Source organism: Egretta garzetta, unplaced genomic scaffold (assembly GCF_000687185.1).
Source record: "Egretta garzetta isolate BGI_Z169 unplaced genomic scaffold, ASM68718v1 scaffold539, whole genome shotgun sequence".
Taxonomy (NCBI): Eukaryota; Metazoa; Chordata; class Aves; order Pelecaniformes; family Ardeidae; genus Egretta; species Egretta garzetta.
Window position 1 is genome coordinate 221,998 of NW_009260760.1, and position 20,868 is coordinate 242,865.

At 42.1% G+C, this 20,868-nt stretch overlaps 1 protein-coding gene across 1 annotated transcript in view; it reads right to left on the minus strand.

Annotated features, from left to right (window-relative positions):
• Positions 1-5,346: 5,346 nt before the first annotated feature.
• The window catches only part of PPP1R1C (protein phosphatase 1 regulatory inhibitor subunit 1C), a 56,557-nt gene continuing 41,035 nt past the window's right edge, over positions 5,347-20,868 (minus strand). The window contains 1 exon segment of the mRNA XM_009646021.2: positions 5,347-5,435. Within this exon segment, the coding sequence (XP_009644316.2) occupies positions 5,347-5,435 (89 nt within the window).

Below are 20,868 nucleotides of genomic sequence, written 5' to 3' on the forward strand. Positions count from 1 at the left end.
GTTCTTATTTGTTTCTCATTATGTGGAGAGTATTGCTTCTCAATGCCAACGTTTTTGTTTTGCATTTTGGAATAACCTTTCGACACCCCTGCTTCCCACAGACCTCCCTTCAGAGGAGCCAATAACACCTGTCATCATTATTTTAATGTGCCTATTATGTCTGTTGAAGGCAATGTGGGCTACTTACAGAGATAGACTATCCTGATGCACAGCAAATATTCCTGCCATTTTCTGAACAGCTGGGCCAAAGAGAAAAGCAAAATTTAGAAACTTGGCAATGCGATTCGAATCTCAGCTTACCACTAAGGGTCAGTATATACTAAGCAAATGAATCACTGCAAAATTTAAACAGAGCATGTTTGGCCTAGCAGTAGTAAAAAATACCCTTTCTGCCCTAAAAAGCCCAGATTATTTAATAAAAACCAAAACAAAACCAAACTTCAAAAAAAAACCTATAGCAGAAGTACCCCTTCTATAGATATTGGACTTGTATAAACTCTGTCAGCCAACTTTGTTGTAACTGGAGATTAGTAGCGTGTTATGAAGTGGCCTGAGATTTAACAGGGAGTGCACAAATACCTTACTTGAGATTTGCCCAAAGTGTTGCTGTCCTTGCTGGACGATAAAGGAGAGAATACAGCAAGGCATCGGAGACATTTAGCATCCACTTTGTTGCCAAGTATAATGCTCTGCATGAAAAGGTCAAATGTAATTGCACATGTCAGGAACCAACAGAACAACTGAAACTCTTACTGCAACTCACCATTGCACTGAGCTGCTAAAGAAAAAAAAAAAACAAAACAGAAGAAAAAACAGGGAAAAAAAGAAAGTAAAAGGAAAAAGAGAACAGCTGTGGGCCTGAGCACCAACATGGGTGCAATAGGAGAGGAATAAAGGGGAGCTTTAGGGACAGCGTGTTTTAAATATGCCCTTGCATTGTATCCCCAGGGCCAGGGGATAGATGAAGGCTTTTGTACAGCAGGAGTCAGGTTCCTCATAAAAACCGCCTTGTCTCAATCTGTAAGAGAAAGAAAATGAGGAGGGACACCCTGCACTGAGCCAGGGACATTTCATTGTATGGTGCTGGCTGCTAGGCTCATACAAAAGCAGCCCCACAGACTGCAGGAGCCCGGCTTAGGTCCTTCTCCAACTGCCCACAGCACCGCAGCCTACCCAGACCAGCTCTGGAGAGAGCTTGGACAGCCACCCAACAGTTTGCCTTCTGGAATACAATAAATACATTTTTTAAAGTGCAAAAGCTGCCACTGACCTGCCCCTCGGTATTGCAGTCTGTTAGAGGAAGCACAGGTCTGGAAGCCCCTTTCTTGCTTACTGGCCTGGACCCCAGACACCGTGGGAGTCCCTGGCCCAAGCACGGGCAGCAGTACCTCTGCCTGCAGTGGTGTTGGATGTGACAGTTTGGTTCAATAACACGAGCAGTGCAAGAACTAATGGTGATTTTTCCGTTAACATTACTGGGGACAAATAATGACATTATGAAATGACAGTGGGGTAGGCTTTGAACACTTCAACGACTTCTATGGCAATCTTGAAAAAAATGCAAGAAATTCAGTAATTAAACTGATAGCACGATAAGAGCTTTCCTATACACTGCACATCATATTTCCCCCAAAGAAAAGTATACTGCTGGCCATAAACCTGTGGCCATTCTCAAGTGAAAAATCGTCTGACTTCAGTGGAAATTATGCTTTAGAAAGGACTTCTAAATCTTGGCTCTTCCTTTGTATCTATTTAAGTATTATCTGGTTTTGCACCTGGAGAATAAACAACATATACCACCCTGTAAGTCAAGCCGTGGAATTTTTCCAAATAACTTATTAGCACAATGTCTCAATAAATCTCTCTGAAGGGAAGAACCTGTCATGGAATAACAAGTATAGCATAAGAAAGAGAAACAAGGCTGTAAAATACAATAACAAAACACCTTTAAACCACTGTACATTAATGACTTAAGGGATACTGGGAAAAGACCGAGATCAGTCCAAGGAGACAGCTTCCTTTCAATTCTGCAAATAACATTTCCTGCAATACCTTGAAAGCAAGAACAACAGCAACCATACCACAGCGTGGCAAGGCTTCAGATTTAAAACCATGGAGGAGGGAAGAAGAAAAAGACATGAATCAGAGTTGCCCGTTAGGAAAGAACTATGTTCATCAGTTGCCTGGGTGGGGGTTCTCTGCTTGCTTTTTCTATCAGCCTGTTTGTGGAAAATGAACTAATACAACCCATCTCTCAAAATCCTGGTCCCACCAAACCTGTAAGTGCTCCCCAGCAGGAGCAGGTATTTTGAGAGGAGACAGCTCAAACAGGAAACATGTCCCATTAAGGTATTTTCATATTGGCATTTTCTTTGAGACTCTTGGTGTTCACTAACTTAACCTACATTCTCAATCCGCTATCGATTCATTTACACTAAAACAAAAGACAAAGTTAATGGTTTGGGGTTTTCTTGTTGTTTTAATCCATGCTTTGGTGACATAAACACATTGGGCAACAATTATTGACCACTGACTCCCACAGAGAGATCTACATCATTCAAGTGTACCTATATGGAACTCACCACGCTGTGAGACAACCAGAGCTTTCAATTAGATGCCAAAGCATATCAGAAGCTCTCTATTTAGGGCTGCTGTTTTTAAATGTCAGAGGCTGCACCAAAACCCAGAAAAGACCTAGTTTAGTAAGCAGACTGTTTTTCCTGACTTTCCTTTCTGATTTCCCTACACCCAGACATTTCTACCGTGGGGTCCACTGCAGTGTTTCAGCTCTGCCTCGTGACAAGCAGTTCTTCCCTGGGCTCTGTTGTTATACTGATTCTTTCCTTATGGCTCCACTTGCTGTATGCCTCACCAGTGGAAGATCAGACAAACAGTGTTTGCTTATGTTTTTAAACTAAAAACATCTGATGTATAAAAAAAACATGCATCCTGACTTTGTCCTTCAGATGAAGTCCCACCAGCAAATGATAGCACGATGCATCTGTACTAAAATCTCTGCAACAAGACCTGTCCTTTTCCCAGAAAGGAATGGTCTATTGCTGTACTCAGACATGCTGCTTGCATAACATTGGGTCAAGAAAGAGAGAAAGAAACAGGCTTTTAAAATTATAAAACCCAGCTGGAATATTTAGAGTTGGGGAGATGGTAAGACCTGGATTTAGAGATGCATCTAAACACTGGTGTGGCTATCTGAGGCTCTTATTGGACCTCGATGCTTCATCCAGGTCACAGCTGTAAAACAGAATTGTCGTCTCGTTGCTGTAGTAACGATCCTGGAAATACTCACATCCAGTTCAAACTAAATATATTTTTTATTTTTTCCTATTATTTATAAAGTGTAATCTTCCTCAAGTCCAACAGTCATCCTGAAACAGGGTGTTCAGTGATGAATACTCCAAGACCTTACCAGGCGTATTGTGTTTCCTTTGAAAAGTTGAGATTCCAAAGTGTTTGATACCTTGTCTTGCTATCAAGTATTAAAATTCATGCACATTTTTTCTATTGCCCATAAGTCCTAGACAGGCCTCATATGAAGCCTATGGGTACTAATAACCAGCAAAAAGCCACTAATATCGAAAGCATTTTCGTAGCTAGCAAGACAGGTAGATGGTGTGAGGTTAAACACCGATGACTGTTTTACAACCGGGAGTGCTGTGGCAACAAGTGACTGTGTGAAGAGCTTGGTGGTGTGCAAAAGCAAAGCTGTGGCAAAGCTGGGACCAGAGCCCAGCTCTTCTTGCTACCATTCCAGTCTTAACTTTGGTCCATTCAAATGTTTTCTGAATATTTGGTCACTTCCTTCTTTTTGTTGTTTGTGGCATAAAAATCTCTCAGTCTCCTAAGAAGTCCCATAGCTGCTTCTGTACAACTGAAGAGTCCTTCATTTAGTCTGTCTTGCACACACATGCTGAGCTGGAGACATGGATCCTGTTTGCAGAGTTTCTACAGAAAATGGCAACAAAGAGGACAGATACAGAGATACAGATGGAGGGCAAAAAGATGGCTCCCAAATATAAAGAAACACTTGTTGACAGATCCTGTTCTCAGCAGGTCTTTGTGGAAGAGCTCAGATTGAGACTGAAACCACCACGCAAGGCATAGACAAAAGGCTCTGTGTTTTCATACACTTCATCTCCTTCTTTTTTTTTTTTTTGCTAGCTCAGCCCTTTAAAAGAGACTTAAAGGAGTGGAAAACTAAACCAAGGGTAAAACTTTGTATAAAAGGCAAAGAGTTATTACAAAACGACAGCGAATTTGTTTTAAAATTGGCCATTGATAAAAAAGGAAATGATCTGTCAAGTGTGACTTTGAAGAAACAGGGTTTTCCTTCTTCACTTTATTTCATTTTGTGCCACAGCGTTTGCGTGGTCTAACAAATGAAAACGTTGATATGAACCACATCAAACGTGAACCCAAACCCCTAGGGCTCAGACACATGCTGAATCACTGCAGTGTGATATACTGCCATGTGCTGAAACTGTGACAAATGCGGAATAATTCAGCCCTTTTTCTCGGAGAAGGCTGTACCCTGTACTTGCTGCAGGTGATGAAGGTGAATATTGGTGTTCCTCGTGGCTCAGCTGGCACGTGGGACCCTGCTCACAGGTCTCGCGCACTCGCATGTTTCCTCTGATTCCCAAATCAAAACTTTTTCTAATGCCTCCAGACAGCAATGGTCTTGCATAAAGAGAAACCATTTTGGCTGATGCAATGAGGCAGCCTCCGACCAAAAGCAAGACAAGTGCTTTAAGCGCTGTATATCCAGGGAGCACAGGGAAGAATGTCTTTGCCTCCTTCTTCACTAGACTGAGCCATCTCTGTTTCTATCTACATTACTGCAAGTACCTCTAACAATACTGGTAAAAGCTGCCCTTAACAGATAGGATCATTTTCTATGAACTGTATGTTAGACAAACCCACTGTACAATATACAGTCTTGTCTAAATGATATTATTTATTTTGTAGCTTTTAAATCAGTTTTATTTACAACAGGTCATAGAGTACAGCTCACACGCAGTAGTTAAGCTCTGGCAGTACTGACGTCAGGTCGCTAACACATTTGCAAATTACATTTCTAAGTCATAGAAAATGAAAGAAAAAAATTACTTTAAAATAACTGTTTTCTCTTCAGGTATAAGGATCACAGAACAAATTTGCAGGTGGCTGTAAAACCCAGCCGAGGGCGCTCCCCGGGGAACCCCGGCGCCACCGGCACGCCGAGCGCTGCGGTGCGGGGACACAAGCAGTGGCAAATGGTCTGACGCACGCGCGGCTGCGCAGTTCAGTGACTCTCTGTGATGGGGCTCGAGGCAGCTCCGTGCTCTTTTAATGGCCCCACTCCTCTTCCCTTTCACTGACTCCCTCTTCTTCCTCTGGAAATGCTGAATCACTCTGACTTTTCAGGTGCTTAATCCCTGAAAATATAGAAGTCATGATTACAAAGTTGTGGTAGCTCATATCAGACATTTTTTTCCTGAAAGAAGAAACAAACAAAAAAACCAGGCTCATGGAATGGGTTTTTTAATGCCCGTACTGACTCCCTTTTTCACAAACCTCTTAGTTCAAACAATACTACTGTGTATTGCCAACAGAATCACACAGAATCACAGAATGGCAGGGGTTGGACAGGACCTCCAGAGATCATCTAGTCCAAACCTCTGCTCAAGCAGGGTCACCTAGAGCAGGTTGCACAGGACATCATCCAGGCGGGCTTTGAATATCTCCAGAGGAGACTCCACAATTCCCCTGGGCAGCCTGTTCCAGTGCTCTGTCACCCTCAAGGTAAAGAAGTTCTTCCTCATATTCAACTGAAACCTCTTATGCTTCAGTTTGTGCCCACTGCCCTTTGTCCTGCCGCTGGGCACCACTGCAAAGAGTCTGGCTCCGTCCTCGTGACATCTACCCTTGAAATATTCCCTTTCTTGAATATAGGCTCTTCAGAAATTTATCATGTTTTGTTGGAAAACCTGATGAAAGGCACCTTGTAGAACAGAACATTATTTGCTTCTCTTTTTTGCTTGGTAATCCTTGATCATATTAGCATTGCCCATCTCAAATAAGTTCAAACTTTTCAAGGCTCAGACAGTAGAGGTGGGAATTATTCTACCAGAATTTCAACTTAGACCTCTTTCTGCGACTGATCTGCTGGAGGTCATTTCTCACACAGACCCAGTGCCCCATGGTCAGAGCTTCCCATGTGCACCCAGAGGTGTTCTCCAGTGTGTGTCCCGATATTCTGTACATGACCTACAGAGCAAAGAGAGCACTGCACCCAACAGAGAGGGAACTGCTGGAGCCAAAGTGGTGACAAAGTTGGATCCTTTCTCACATCACGTGTGTTCTGTTGACCTTTAAATGCCACATGGGGCTGGATGAAAAGGGTAAATAACTATCACAGGGTATTTTGAAGTTTAGGTTTGAAGAAAGTTGGCTGGTTTCAGCCAGCAAGTGAAGCAGGTTCTATGAAAATTAATCAAATTGCAAAGTTATTTTCCCTGTTCCAAGTTCAGTACAAGCAAACAGGCCTTAATGAATGGGCCTAATCCCATCTTCTCAGCTCTACCTTGGTGTGATAGAAGAATTCAAGCTAAAAAAGGAAGCAAAATCAAGCTAAAATGATGACAGAAAGACCAGAGAACAACAAGGGTAGTTGTTTTAAAAAAATCTAAACAAGTGCACAGGATTGGTTTCTGGGTCCCCTGGTTTTTAACAAAAATAGTTGTAGTGGGAGAGTAACTGTTAGTTAAAAACGTGGTTTCAACAAAACATAAGCCTGAATTAAGTTTTCTGGTGTTGTTACTGTCATAACATGAACGCATTTTTTTACAGATCATACATAGGTCTACTCACTACTTGTAACTGTCAGAAAAAAAGCTTCCCTTATGCATCATTTCCTCTGTTTGATGAGAAGAAATGGCTTTAGACAACCGCAGCTGGAAAACCAAACACCCCACTGTCACAGCACTTGCAGAGGCACAATTTTCAAAAAAGTGGGGCACCCTCATGGCATACAGGGCGAGATCCAGATTACTTCGAATTGTGAGGAAGAGGAATTGCTGGTGTATGTCCAGGAGTCATGGCCCCAGCATCACTTAACCTGGAGGCTCCTACGTTTCACTGTAAACAGTTTACTCCACTCCAAAATATGCAATTATTTTTTATTTGGAAAAAAAAATTCAACATAAATTATTCTAGTTCAACAAAGTTACAAATAGCTGAAAACAGGATCTTACAATGGGTCTTACAACAGGAGTAAGTGCAGCCCGCTCCGCTTCCAACAGCAGCCCATCACTGCTCTGGGCTGGGCTCTGGGCTCCTCTCTTTTTTTTTTTTCCTCACGGTACTTGTTTCCCTGGGAAGCTGTTTTTCAGACTTAAAACAAGCAAATAAATTAATGCTCCCAAGCTATGGGACTTGTAAATGTGCCCTGCAATAATCAAACCACTTCCAATTAAGTAACCATGATACATGAAGAAACACTCAGGGTGCTCAGCTACGAGCAAGCTGGGCTCCTTAGCAGTCCTCTTCAGTAAGACAAACAGTTTAAATGTTATTTCACCTAACTATAGGTTAATGGACATTCATTTTAAAAATGATATTGTGTTTGTAAGGCAGATTTGTCTCCTGCTGTTTACCTCTGGACTTACAGAGCCATTCCTTTCACATTCACAGCACCCGTCTAACAGCTACTGTTCAGATGGGAATTTCTAAGAAGCAGAATGTATTGTTCTTTAGGGAGTTTTTCAAAGATTAAAAAGGGAAAGTTATGGACAGAAAAGAGGGCATGTGGTATACAGTTAGTGTGGTGAAGCTTCATGGATTTGTATTTTTGGTAGGAGAGCAGACTCTTGTCTATGTGGTTTGATTATAATATTCAATGTGAAAATTGCAGGAAATGGAAAGGCATGACATCAATAAGTGTTACCCATTGATTTTCACGTAGCAGGCAACTATCAATCTTACTGAATGATTTTTTTCACAACCTCCAGTCTACAGCTTGCCTTCACCTCTGCCAGTCATTTAATGCCACACTGTCACTTGGAAGTAAAGGCTCACAGGGTTTTCTGTACTGATCAATAAGTGCACAAGACTTGATGTCATTATTCATAAGCCTCAAGATGTTCTGACGACATCAGGTTGTCAGAATTAACCAACCCTATATGTGGCATTATAAAATAAACCACTCAGCTACACAACGAAATAAGTTAGCATGAATCAGCAGACAGGTAATGAAATTCCTGTTGGTAACATATGAACAGGCGTGTCAGAGAAGGCCGGTGGCTTTCCTGAAAAGATGCATTTCATGCACAAAGCGTCAGATTTAGTGCAAAAAAAAAAAAAAAGTCTGGGGTAATAAAAATACTTAATTAAGTGACAGCAACCATACTCTTAGATTAAAAGAGTACCTAGCCACGTAACACTGCAGTAACTGGCAGTGCCTGCCAAGGGTGGTCAGGAGGCGCTGGAGCTGGGCATGCCCAGGCACACACTGGCACATTCATCCACAGCTCCTGCTCAGCTAGAACAAGTCAGAAGAAGAGGCCACCACAGCGGCTCTCCAGTGTCACGCTCGCAGGGTTGTTCAAGCTCCGAGCCCTGCCCTTTGTCAATACGAAGCAAGTGATAAGCAGGTAGCAAGGTGGAGCTCTATCCACAGAGATATTTTTTTTCTACGCAAGTTGGATCTATTCATACCAACTATCTTTGTTTAGCAATATCTAAATTGTTTGCTGAAAGGTAATATTCTGGCTAGAGATGGAGTGAAAACTTATTACTCAGATCATTGATTTTCACGTAGCAGGCAACTATCAATCTTACTGAATGATTTTTTTCACAACCTCCAGTCTACAGCTTGCCTTCACCTCTGCCAGTCATTTAATGCCACACTGTCACTTGGAAGTAAAGGCTCACAGGGTTTTCTGTACTGATCAATAAGTGCACAAGACTTGATGTCATTATTCATAAGCCTCAAGATGTTCTGACGACATCAGGTTGTCAGAATTAACCAACCCTATATGTGGCATTATAAAATAAACCACTCAGCTACACAACGAAATAAGTTAGCATGAATCAGCAGACAGGTAATGAAATTCCTGTTGGTAACATATGAACAGGCGTGTCAGAGAAGGCCGGTGGCTTTCCTGAAAAGATGCATTTCATGCACAAAGCGTCAGATTTAGTGCAAAAAAAAAAAAAAAAGTCTGGGGTAATAAAAATACTTAATTAAGTGACAGCAACCATACTCTTAGATTAAAAGAGTACCTAGCCACGTAACACTGCAGTAACTGGCAGTGCCTGCCAAGGGTGGTCAGGAGGCGCTGGAGCTGGGCATGCCCAGGCACACACTGGCACATTCATCCACAGCTCCTGCTCAGCTAGAACAAGTCAGAAGAAGAGGCCACCACAGCGGCTCTCCAGTGTCACGCTCGCAGGGTTGTTCAAGCTCCGAGCCCTGCCCTTTGTCAATACGAAGCAAGTGATAAGCAGGTAGCAAGGTGGAGCTCTATCCACAGAGATATTTTTTTTCTACGCAAGTTGGATCTATTCTTACCAACTATCTTTGTTTAGCAATATCTAAATTGTTTGCTGAAAGGTAATATTCTGGCTAGAGATGGAGTGAAAACTTATTACTCAGATCATCCCAACCATTTTTACAACTGCTAGTATGGCAAGGCTAATTTATTAGAAAGGATATTTGCTTCTCATCTTTTCAATCTTCATACACTAGCAACAGAGTTCATGTCCCCAGCTTTCTCAAATAGTAATCAAGAGGCACCAGAACACTGTTGTTTGGGGTTTGTTTCTATTAATCGGTAAAGCACTGTAGTAAAGATGAGCAACAGAGATGCTAAGATTTTACTCATAGGAAGAAAAAAAAAAGAACAAAACAGAGCAAAGCCAGGATATTTGAAGGGGATATATGGGGGATATTTTAGAAGATACTGTTTGTACATACAACGGATCTCAAAACCTCAAGTTACGGATTCCGTGTAGACTACACAAGCTTCATAATGTTAGTTGCAAACAGGGAGGACTGCAAATGCTGATGACCCTGTCTCTGCAATGTCCCTTATTCCAGGCAGTGGGGAGCGCTGAATGTGCGGGCACCCTCACCCTCCTGAAGCACTGGGCCTGCACCGCCTTGATGCCGTATCATTTTCCCTCACTGCTCGGCCCCCCCAGCCCGGGTTGCCCTGCCCTGCTCTTCCCTTGCATGTGAAGGTGGCTCATGGGGTCCGAGCCATCCCGCTGACCCCACTGGTCCCCAGTCCCCACTGGCCCTTCTGCCTGGGGATGGGGCTCTGTGCCCAACCCGACTGCTGCTCCGCAATGTCACGCCCTGGCTGGGGCTTTGCTCTTTGCCTGGGAGGTCTGACAGCAAAAACCCCCTTCCAGCCTGAAGGCTGCCTCTTCTCACCACCCCCTGACAGTGATTTCATACCCACAGGTTGTTCAAACTCTATATTCTGCCTTAAAACAAAGCCTATCTGAACACTACCTCTTGGTTACTTTTTCCCCCCCCCCCCCCTTTTATGCTCCAGAAGCCAGCAGGACAAGAATTGCTTTTCCTCTAAGGGCTCATATTTCACTGCAGGTAATTCAATCCAATTAATGCTGATGAAGAAACCCTTAATGCCAAGCCGTATTCAGCAGCCGTGCACTAACACACTTTGAACTGGAAATTCTTTTTAGATGAAGTCACTGCCTCAAAGCGTATTTCTGGATTACTTATAAATGATGAGAGCAAATGGGACAACTTTCTGGCATTTTTGCAGTCACATAATAACATCTATGCTGTTTATTCAACAGCTGTCTTTTTGCTTCTCTCCATCTGACCAAAGCCCCAGATTAGAAGGCTAAGCAGTGTCACAAGATATGAAATACCCAAGTGTTCCTGAATTAAATATCTCCTAGAAAAAAAAAAATATTCAAGTAATTAAGACAGCTCCCCATCTCAAGTAATTAAGGCAGTTCCCCATCCTATTTAACACTTCTTTCTTCACGCCGCTTCACTGCCCAAGGAACGGTGTTGACATTTACCAAACTCAGGATTGAAGTCTGGTTGGCAATTTGAATTCCCTAAAGTTTGAAGGGTTATTTAGTTTTATGATTTGGAGCTGATCCTCTCTCTCGATCAGAAACACATTTCCAGATTTTCAGAAAGCAGCGGAAGGCAAAGCTGAGCTACAGACAAAGCAGCCTAATTTTCAGAGCTTCAGAACTCAAATCACTTTGAAATTATCAAGCATACCAATCTGGCCAAAGAGGATAATGGCCAAGTAAAAATGTCTATTTTATGCCAATCCTAAATGAAATATGTTCTGGTTCCCTCAGCAAAAATGAGAATATTAAAACAAAAAATCATGTAGTCACACCACTAAATGGGAAAAAGAACATTTCTTTTTTATGGATTTGAATTTTTTTGGTTTGAATTTATCAGTCAAATATGTTTTGACTTCTCTGAAACTCCTTCCTCATCATTTTTTTTTCCCCAACAAAAATGAATGTTTTAATTAAAAAAAACAACAGAAAAAAACCCCAAAACTAACGTAATGAAAAACAGCATCCATCACAGGTCTTTGGCTAAGTTGGACCCAGTGGGAGGAGGTTGTGAAGGTGACAGAGCCCAGAAGAGGTGGCAGTGGCAGTGTCCTTCAAGCATGGGAGAGGCCTACACTGATACAGAACAAGTAGTTGTATCAGAAGACCAGCCTGGTGAAGCAGAGACCCTGTGACTGAGCTCCGATGCCAAAAAGATGATGTGTACAGTGGAAGAAAGTGGAAACAAGGTAAAAAATAGGTATAGAATAAAATACAGCCCCACAATACAGGCATGATGTTAGGAAGGCTCAAGCTCAGCTTGAGTTGAAACTAGCAAGGGGTATCAGAGGCTATGGAAAGAGTTTCTTCTCCTACCAACACACTAAAAGAAAAACAAGAAAAATGTGGATCTGCAGCTAAGTGAGGTGAGTGACCTAGACATAGACAAGATTGAAGTGCTCAATACTTTCTTTGCATTGGTCTGGACTGAGAAGGTCTACCAGGCCCTTGTGCCCACAGGCAAGGTCCAAGGAGGAGAGGAAAGGTTGAGTCAGGGATCCATTGAGAAATTTTGACCTGCAGAAGTCCATGGGGCTGGTGGGCTGCATGCAAGGGTGCAGAGGGTCCAGCTCGTGTCAGTGTGAGGCCATTTGCTGTTGTCTTTCAAGGGTTGTGGAATTCAGGAAAGGTCCTCAATTAGTCACTGTGCATTAGGTTGTGCCTGCAATACTAGCTCTCTGCTGCAAACAGTGCAAAAGGCTGCCTGCTGTTACCACCTCCAGCAGAAGCTGAGGACCATCAGAGCCCACAGGAGTGGCTGCTTGGCAGAAACCTCCTTCCACAGGAGCTGAGCAGTTATTAAACGCCCTTCCTGTCCGCGACTTCCATCAGTTCAACGGAACACAGCTTAAGCAGCCTCCATTTCAGCATTTTCTGCTTCATAGTTTAGAAAAAGCAGGTTTAGTCATCTTCAAACATTCATTGTCAAGTGCACACCGACTACCATATTTATTTAAAGGTAAGAATACATGTCTTGTCTTCCCTCTGCCCCACTTGGTGAAGGTATCAGATACACAACTCTCACTACTGGGCATGGAAAACCTCAAAGCTTATCCAGTGCACACACAGTGGAAACACACATTCTGGGTACTTTGAACTTCTTGATTAAAAACTCAGTTGTTTGGCCAGAAAAAAATAATTCCTACTACAAATTTGTTGTTGTTGTTGTTTTAAATAGCTGAAATACAGAAGGGTATGTACTCCATGTAGGAGCAGGACAGTAAAGCAGTAAGGAAAACGCTGTAGTTTCCCAGTTGTTTATTTTGAGCTTTCTCTTCTTTCCTCTTTACATAAATGACCTGCTACCTACCTTCTTCATCTGTACAATCAGTTCCTGAAACCTTTAATCCATTTTTACTTAACGGGTTGGTTTAGATAAGGTCTCCTTGCATACAAGTCAGAGTTCAGTGCATAAGCTTTTGTTAGTAACGCCTTAAAAAACATTAACCCCAATCCTTAACCCAATGTGTCTCCTCAGCTGCTTGCTCAATGCTTTCTTCTACCAACCAGCTCACCAGGAATGATGCTCACTGTCTCTACCTTACCTTTTTTATTTTCTTTTTTAAACCTCTCACTACATCCTCCACTTCCTTTGATCAAGTTGCCCTTGGACTCAGCCTGAAAGCTTTCTGGAAAAAGTGCCCAGAGATCTCTATCTTCATCTTTTCCACCTTGTTGATGTCTTTGCCTCTGAAACTTCTTTGCCCTGGTTCTTCTTCCACTCTTTGTAATGTTTTTCTATTGCCACCCTCTGAAGGTCCTTTTCCCTTCACTCCAGCCTCTGAGGATGGGTGGCAGAGGCTGCAAGTTTCCTCCTACAGCACTCCCTATCTTCAACAGTGTACTTCTCAAATACAGAAATAATAAGCACCTTTATAAAGGCTCCAATGGAAAGAGTTTGTTCCTTCTGTCCGAATTAAAACTCTAGAGTGCATCTTTGGTGGAACCTTGCAGAAGTCTAAGCCATCATTTCAAAGTGGTCAAAATCAAACTCTTGATCTCTACTCCTTTCCAAAATTATTTGTTCATTTACTGTGGACAACACCATCATTTTTTTTCTGACACTCAGGCTTACATTTCTGATCACTGTTCCCTAGATCACCAAATCCAATTTTCATCCAAGTCTTGCCCATTTTTCTTGCTTCATGTGTTCAATATGGTCTTTAGCCTTTGTCCAATGGAAACAGTCATGGAAACTCTCCTTATCCTGGGGTCTTCACTACTACCACATCTCCTTCTCTCAGCTTTACAAACGTACCTTTGCTGCTGCATTTAGCATTCTGCAGTTACAATCACCTGAATCATTTCCCTGATCACTTGCTATGCCACCACTGAGCAACTCGCTTCCACTCTTGAGTTCCCTCTACTGATTCCTTCCAAGATATTTCAGACTAATGGTGGATATTTATGCTTTTAATTCTCTTTGCATATTATGAGCACCACCCGCACTCATCTCAAGTCAAGAACTGATTCAGCTTTGGCGCTCCATTTGCAAGGCTTTAAAATGAGCATTTTCATCCTTTCTCCCACATTGTACTGAATGCTGGAGAGATAAAACTATCAGCCTCCATGGCCACTTCCAAATCCTCCTCAAAATTCTCAATTAGGGAATTTGATAAACAACCTGAGAACATTTCGGTTGCCAGCACGCTGAGACAAAGACCGTCACATTCCTCCCTAATGCTCTGTATCCGTTCCTGGGTTTGATTGCTACACCCCAGCTGGGACCTCCCTGGTGCAACAACTGACTTTGGTCAAATGTTTGAACAAGGTTTAATGCTGTTAGTCCCATCCCTGGTGTGAGTTCCTGGGTGCTATGTTAACATCAATACAATAGGAGAAGAACTGTGGCGTACAGTGATCCGTGGGGGATTAATGAGTATGAACCAAGAGCTAGACCATGACTGGTATTTGTATGCAAACAGAAAATGTGGTTTACATACCTTTCCTTGTGTTTCTTCATTTCTACCTACAAGAATGGCTTCAGTCTGCCAACCTGGCAGCAATTATTTCATCTGCTGATGCTCATGTTCATGCATGAATTGCACCAGATCACCCATGGCAGGAGGCTAGCCCTGCTTCCAAGGAGACCCAGTGCAGGAGCAGCAGCCCAGCCAGGGTGGCAGCCCTGGTGTGGCCCAAGGCAGCCACTCTCTTGGGTGGTCCCTGAGCCACCAGTGATCCAAAGAACATCAAAAAGTAATCTGTGAAGTGACAGCAATAAAACACACAGACCCAGACCTTGACAATTCCCATGTGTATGAGTGAGCAAACAGAACAAATGTGAGGAAGAGAAGACAAAATTAAAGTAAATGGACGTAGAAAATTTGGCTTTATAGATGTGGACAACTGTGAACAGTCTGCTTGTTACAATGTCTGGAAACTTCCTGAAAGTCGCTCTTTTTTGAGAAACACTGAAAGATGCCGCTCTGTGGCACTATCTGAAAGGACTCTAAACTGTACTTGTGCCTGTAAGCTTTTGTTAACCACAGTTTCATGACACATACTAATCACTTGAAGCTTGAGAAATTACATGCAAAGGTCTGCCCTTACTCCTGTGGTCAATGAGTCTGAACACAACCAAGTCACTTGTTATTACACAGGACTCGGTCTGGCTTCTCCAGAAGTTAATGAGACTTTCCCTTGCCATTTTCAAAGAAAGAAGGGTCAGTTTTTATAACTGATCTTAATTTTCACTTATGAAGAAGAAATAACTTCAAACAGCTACTGTTTATTTACAATGAATGTATGTGAAATAGTATAAATTAAAGTATGTAGCTTTAAAGTTTGAGGTGCGAGAGAAACAAAGTGACACAGAAAATTGGCACACTAGGGTTTCTCAGACTCCTGTTTAGATTATCCAAGGAAAAGCAAAATCAGGCTGTCACGCTGCCCTTTACAGCTGATGGAGTCTTCGAAGGCCAGCACACATGGTGGGCCTTCAACATTTAGAATAAAAAGAATCTGAAGCACCAGTGTGGCAGTTTAAACTGTGTTGACATTTTAGCAATCTATAAATGAGCAAAAAAGCTTCTATGCTATTTTATACCTAAGCTCAGTCTGAGGAGGAGAAAAAAAATTTCATATATCTGTTATGATTATGAGACCAAGGTATTATTCAGTCATGCAATTTAATATATCTTTTTTCTTTAATGTGCACCTCTTTCACAAATGCTGATGACTAAATCAAAACAAATGACCTGAAACACTGGCGAATATAATGGGTTTATGAAGGTCATATATCTGATCTGGAGCAGATCACATCTTCAGCACATCCAGCAGGTCGCCATGGCCTCATAAATGTTTGTGAATGATCATTCGGGTACCAAGCAACAAGGATTGACTAATTTTGTAAATGTCTGCTGGTTGTTACTAACTTTCCTCTTAGCTCCAGCCATACAATACTCAGTCCTCATGGTGAGCCTTTTAAATGATAAATTTTAGGGCTCATGCTACTTCCCACAGTCAAAAGTCTCAGTGTTAAGCTAACACAATGAAGACTGTATGAGAGCGGCAAAACTCATGTTGCAAATGTCTGGCTGCTTTCCATTTTGTTCCCTCACACAGCACTTTCCACTCCATTTTTCCCTCTCAGCAATCGCTTGAAGCAGCACGGGCTTCATGAGACTCGTGTGAAGGAGCTGCTTCAGCACAGAAGGGCTTTTGTCAGTCCTCCGCAGGCTGGCCAGAACGTGCACCGGAGACAGAGATCAGTTTTGCCATGGCTGGAAGGACTGCATCTCCCACTTGTGGTAGCCAAAAGAGTAAACAGAGAGGCTTTTGTCACCCTAGGCAACTTCTGCTAGTATGTAAACATCGCGTTTTGCTGGTTCCTTTCTTCCCTCACTCACTCTCTTACTGCAGAAGTCAGACGGCCTTCAGAGTTCAGACGAACAGCAGAAGCCCCTGCAGTCAGAGAAGTGGAGGTTTCAGCCTGGAGCAATCTCAGCCCAACGCTAATTCACCCTTTGGAAAGCCAGAAAACATTTCTCAGCTGATTCTGTGGAGGATGGCTCTTGGTCACATACCTCAACAGCATCTTGAGCAGAAAACCACGCAGAGATGACTTCCACATTGCAACCAGGAGAGGATTAAAGCTTTTCAGATGACATTTTTTCATCCCAATTTTTTGTAGTTCTCAGAGACAGGCTTAGACCTGTTGATAAGTGTACTTGAATTCAATCAGCGCAGGCAAATCTTTGAAGGTGCTGTGCTCTGATGGGTCCTGGGAAGCTTGCTAGATCGTCAGAATCACCCCTCAGAAGCAGCTGTCTGGGTGCCAAGTTTTACTGGGCAATATGTTTATTTGCTGGAATTGCTAAAGCCTCACTTTTAACACCATGACCATTTGCAGCCAGGTGGCTGGCTGTTTAACAGTAGATCAAAATCTCAGGACAGGCAGGATTGTTCCCGTAAATCAAAGGATTATAGTAATTCCATCAAATATAGGACCATGGTTTCAAACCTGAATCAGCTGCTCCTGCTTAGGGACATGGTTTAATGGTGGGATGGCAGGGTTAGGTTAACGGTTGGACTTCATGATCTTAAAGGTCTTTTCCAACCTAAACAATTCTATGATTCTATAACAAGAGAAGCCAATAGCTCTGCTACTGTCACAAAATATATATTAGAACTCACTGGCCTTAAAAATTTACAAGTGGCATTTTCTAAGCATGCCTTTTTAAAATTAAATCATCTTACATTTTCCCAGGCAACTTCTGTCATCCTTATAATTCACCACATGCTGCTCCAGGCTAGTTTGTCTTTCCAGTTTGAGACACTGTGTAGGCTGACTACCTTAAAATAAGCCGTGAGGTTTGAAAAAGCGGGGAATAGGTTTTACAGCTAGAAAATCACATCAGTCAGGACTTGGGAAAGCTGATGCTCAAGACAACATGAAACTGTGCTCAATATTTCAATTGCAGCATGTAAGTCTGTTTAGAGATAGGGACAAGACAAACATTAGTTAGATAGTCTGCTGTGTACAAAATGAAACAACCATATCGTCCTACCTGCTGTAAGTAAAGGAAGGGAAAGGTTAAGGACAATGAGATAAATCTTAACTTTCATAAACAGTCTTAACTTCTGCATTCTAAAATATATGCCGTCTTTCAATAGAAATTATGGATCAAGCATAGAATTGTGTTGAAGGGTGTGCATTATGCCAGAGACACAATTATATAAAAACAGTGGTCCTTTCCTAGCCCTAAGATCAACGAACATTTACAAAAATGATCCTTCTCTTATCTCTAGGAACAAATGCTTTGTTCACAGGTACTATTCCTTTTGCTGAGGATAAAAAAGAAGAGTTCTGTTCCCAATATGTTCATATATTAAATGGTGATTTATATGTGAGAAAGGACATTGAGTCTCATACCAATTTAATTTCCAAGAACATTTTATCTTTTTTTATTTTTCCTTTACCTGTTCTTAATGGGAAATCTCTGACTTGCTCCCCTGGCCACTTCTCTTCCTACAGCACAGTTATTCAAGCCTTTATAATTTCCAATGAAAATTAGAAATGCATTCTTCTCCAAAACTGCTGTTGAGGCTGCACAAACTAGTCTTCAAAGCAAATGCATAAGCATTTCTAAGGGATTTTACTTCAGCAATTAATTATTGGGGAAATTACTGTATTAGAGAACCTGAACTGAAGGAGCCCGAGCTGTTTGGATGTTAGGTGGGCTGAGACTTGCACCCAGTTGGGATGTGAGATAGTTATGGTTGCCATGATGTGGAAAAGTACACTGTGATGGAAGAGCAGCACAGCTTTTTTTTTTCCTTGTCACATATTTTAACTTCAAATTAAATTGCTTCCATTTGAATGGCCACTTCCATTAGGGTCTAAAAAATTTAGTGGTTGGCAGAGGTCTATTTATGGTGGGGACAGATGAAGTAGTACGCCGCTGCTGAAGAAGCTGCAGGGTAGGCAGTGGGTGGGACTGACTGTGCCCCAGATGCTGGGCAGGGCTGCGACAGCAGACCAAGGGCAAGGCAAACCCACTGCATGCTGCTGTTCCAGCAGCGCACGTGACAGAAGCAAAGTGAAAAAAGGAAACAAGGAAACTGCTGCTTGACTGCAAACTTCTGAGCAGTAAGAACAGTGTTGCATTTTTCACCTATACTTTGCTTACAGTGGTTTGCTCCCACATCAAAAGAAATATGTGATATAAACTCCAATTAGTCAAGCAGGGGAATGAAATCTTAGATGACAAAAGAACCTTTCAATGTGTGGCAGAAGCACTGATAACAGTAGCAACCATCTTTTCATTCCTCGGCCCTCCCCAAACCCCTCCCCAAACCTTTTTTTTTTTTGAGAAGATAATTTTGAAGGTTCCCTTTAAAAAGAAAACAAACAGCAATGTCAAAAATAAAAGTACATAAATAAAAGAGAATAGGTCCATTCCCTTTGTGAAAGCAAATATTTATCTCACCATAATTTTGTGTTTGGTTGGGTGTCTGGATGGCAAGGAAGGATTTTTTTTTAATCCCAGGGACATTTATAGATGTAGATTGCAATCATGTGAATAGGATTCTCATCCTGATCAGCTCTGTTTGTACAGCTCAGGCAAGCCTTTGCACTGTGATAGAGCTGCAGTTCACACCCCTGCGGGCAGGTAAGGTTTACTCAGAGAGTGTCTCTGCAAAACTTAACTAACCTGTGTAGGAAGAAATGTTTTTATGTCCTAAATACAGGCAGAATTCTGTTAGCTATAAAAGGCAAACTTAAAAAGTAGTATATAAAGAATAAGGGGACATAGGTACTTCTGTAATACTGAACACCATGGCAGACTTGGCGAGATATAAAACACATACGACCCCATCCAGGTTGGATGTACCAGGTATTTGACAGCTATGATTGGATTATCATACAAGGACCAGCAGTTAAATTTAGGTCCAGTCACAGGTCAGATGCAGACAGAATCCAGGATCAGATTTCACCAAGATTTTAATTATGGCCCCTTTTGCTAGAATATGTAATTGGAAATGCTCATCCTTAGTCACATGGGGCCAGTGCAGCCTCAGTCTCACTGGTTTTGGCCATGCTGCCTGGCAAATGCAGAATTAACTGTTACAAATCAGGGAGGTTTGGGTTTGGTTTTAAGTGCAAAAATATGTGATTCTCCTCCTTGCTGTAATAATGATAAACCCTGTAAAAAGGTAACATGGTCAAAGTCATCCTTGCTTTACCTCCGCTTCTTAGGTCTTTATTTCCCTTGTTCCCTGCTCACTGCTGTGGCAACACAAGAACTGTCCTTGTGGGACACCCAAGGGCGGCCTGCGTTTGTAGCTAAGCACGGGTGTCCACCTACCTTTAGGTACTTTAATATCGAACGCACTTGCCTGTGATTCCTTACACAGTCAGCAGAGAGAGGGACTTCCAGGGCTTGATTCTTCTCTTGGCAGCCTATGAGAAGTGCAAGGAGGACTCCATGCCTGACTTGGGTTAAGCAGGATGGATTCAAGCCAGAGCATTTATAAAAACGACAGCAGCAGACTTCAATAGCTGACTGTTTGCTTGGAGTCCTACAATTTTTGTTTGCTTGTGAGTAGAAAAAAAAACCTGAAATTTCACAACTTCCTTTATGAGGAAAAAAAGGAAAAAACATTTCACCAAAAGGAAAAAACATTTAGTTTTGCCTAGTTTTTTAAACATAAAAATTTAAACATGCTATAGGAAAATTAATTAAATCTTTTATACCAGTTCAAAACACAAGGGAAATTAAGTTTTTTGCACTCAATACCTCACTGAAAATGCTTTACGAAACATTCTCATCTCCACAACTTCGCAAGCCATTTCCGAGCAGCTGTATTTCAGTTTTCTTTAGGCATTCCTATCTGACTTCAGCGTTAACGGACAGCATTATCCAGCTGCTCTCTTTTTCCTGGACAACTGCACTGTGGCTCTACTTTTTTATATTTTGGCTGACATGTGGATTTTTCTGAGGTCGTGAAACCTAAACAGATGAGAAAAAACTTACTGCCACATCCTGAGGGGAGAGAATCCGTGACAGAGAAGGGGAGGCTGCAATGCTGAGAAGCAGAAGCCTGAGTACATGATGGGGTGAATGAAGTCCCGCCTGTAACGACTGATCAGCTTCTGCTGTTTCACAGCTTCTTCTGTTTCACCCCCAGGCCTGGCATGTTACCCTGAGCATTCTGTTCAGTTTATATTCTGAATCTGTATTTTCTATTTTTGCTATTCTTTTTGTGGCTATTCTTACCGCGTTCTGGGGCCGGTAGAGT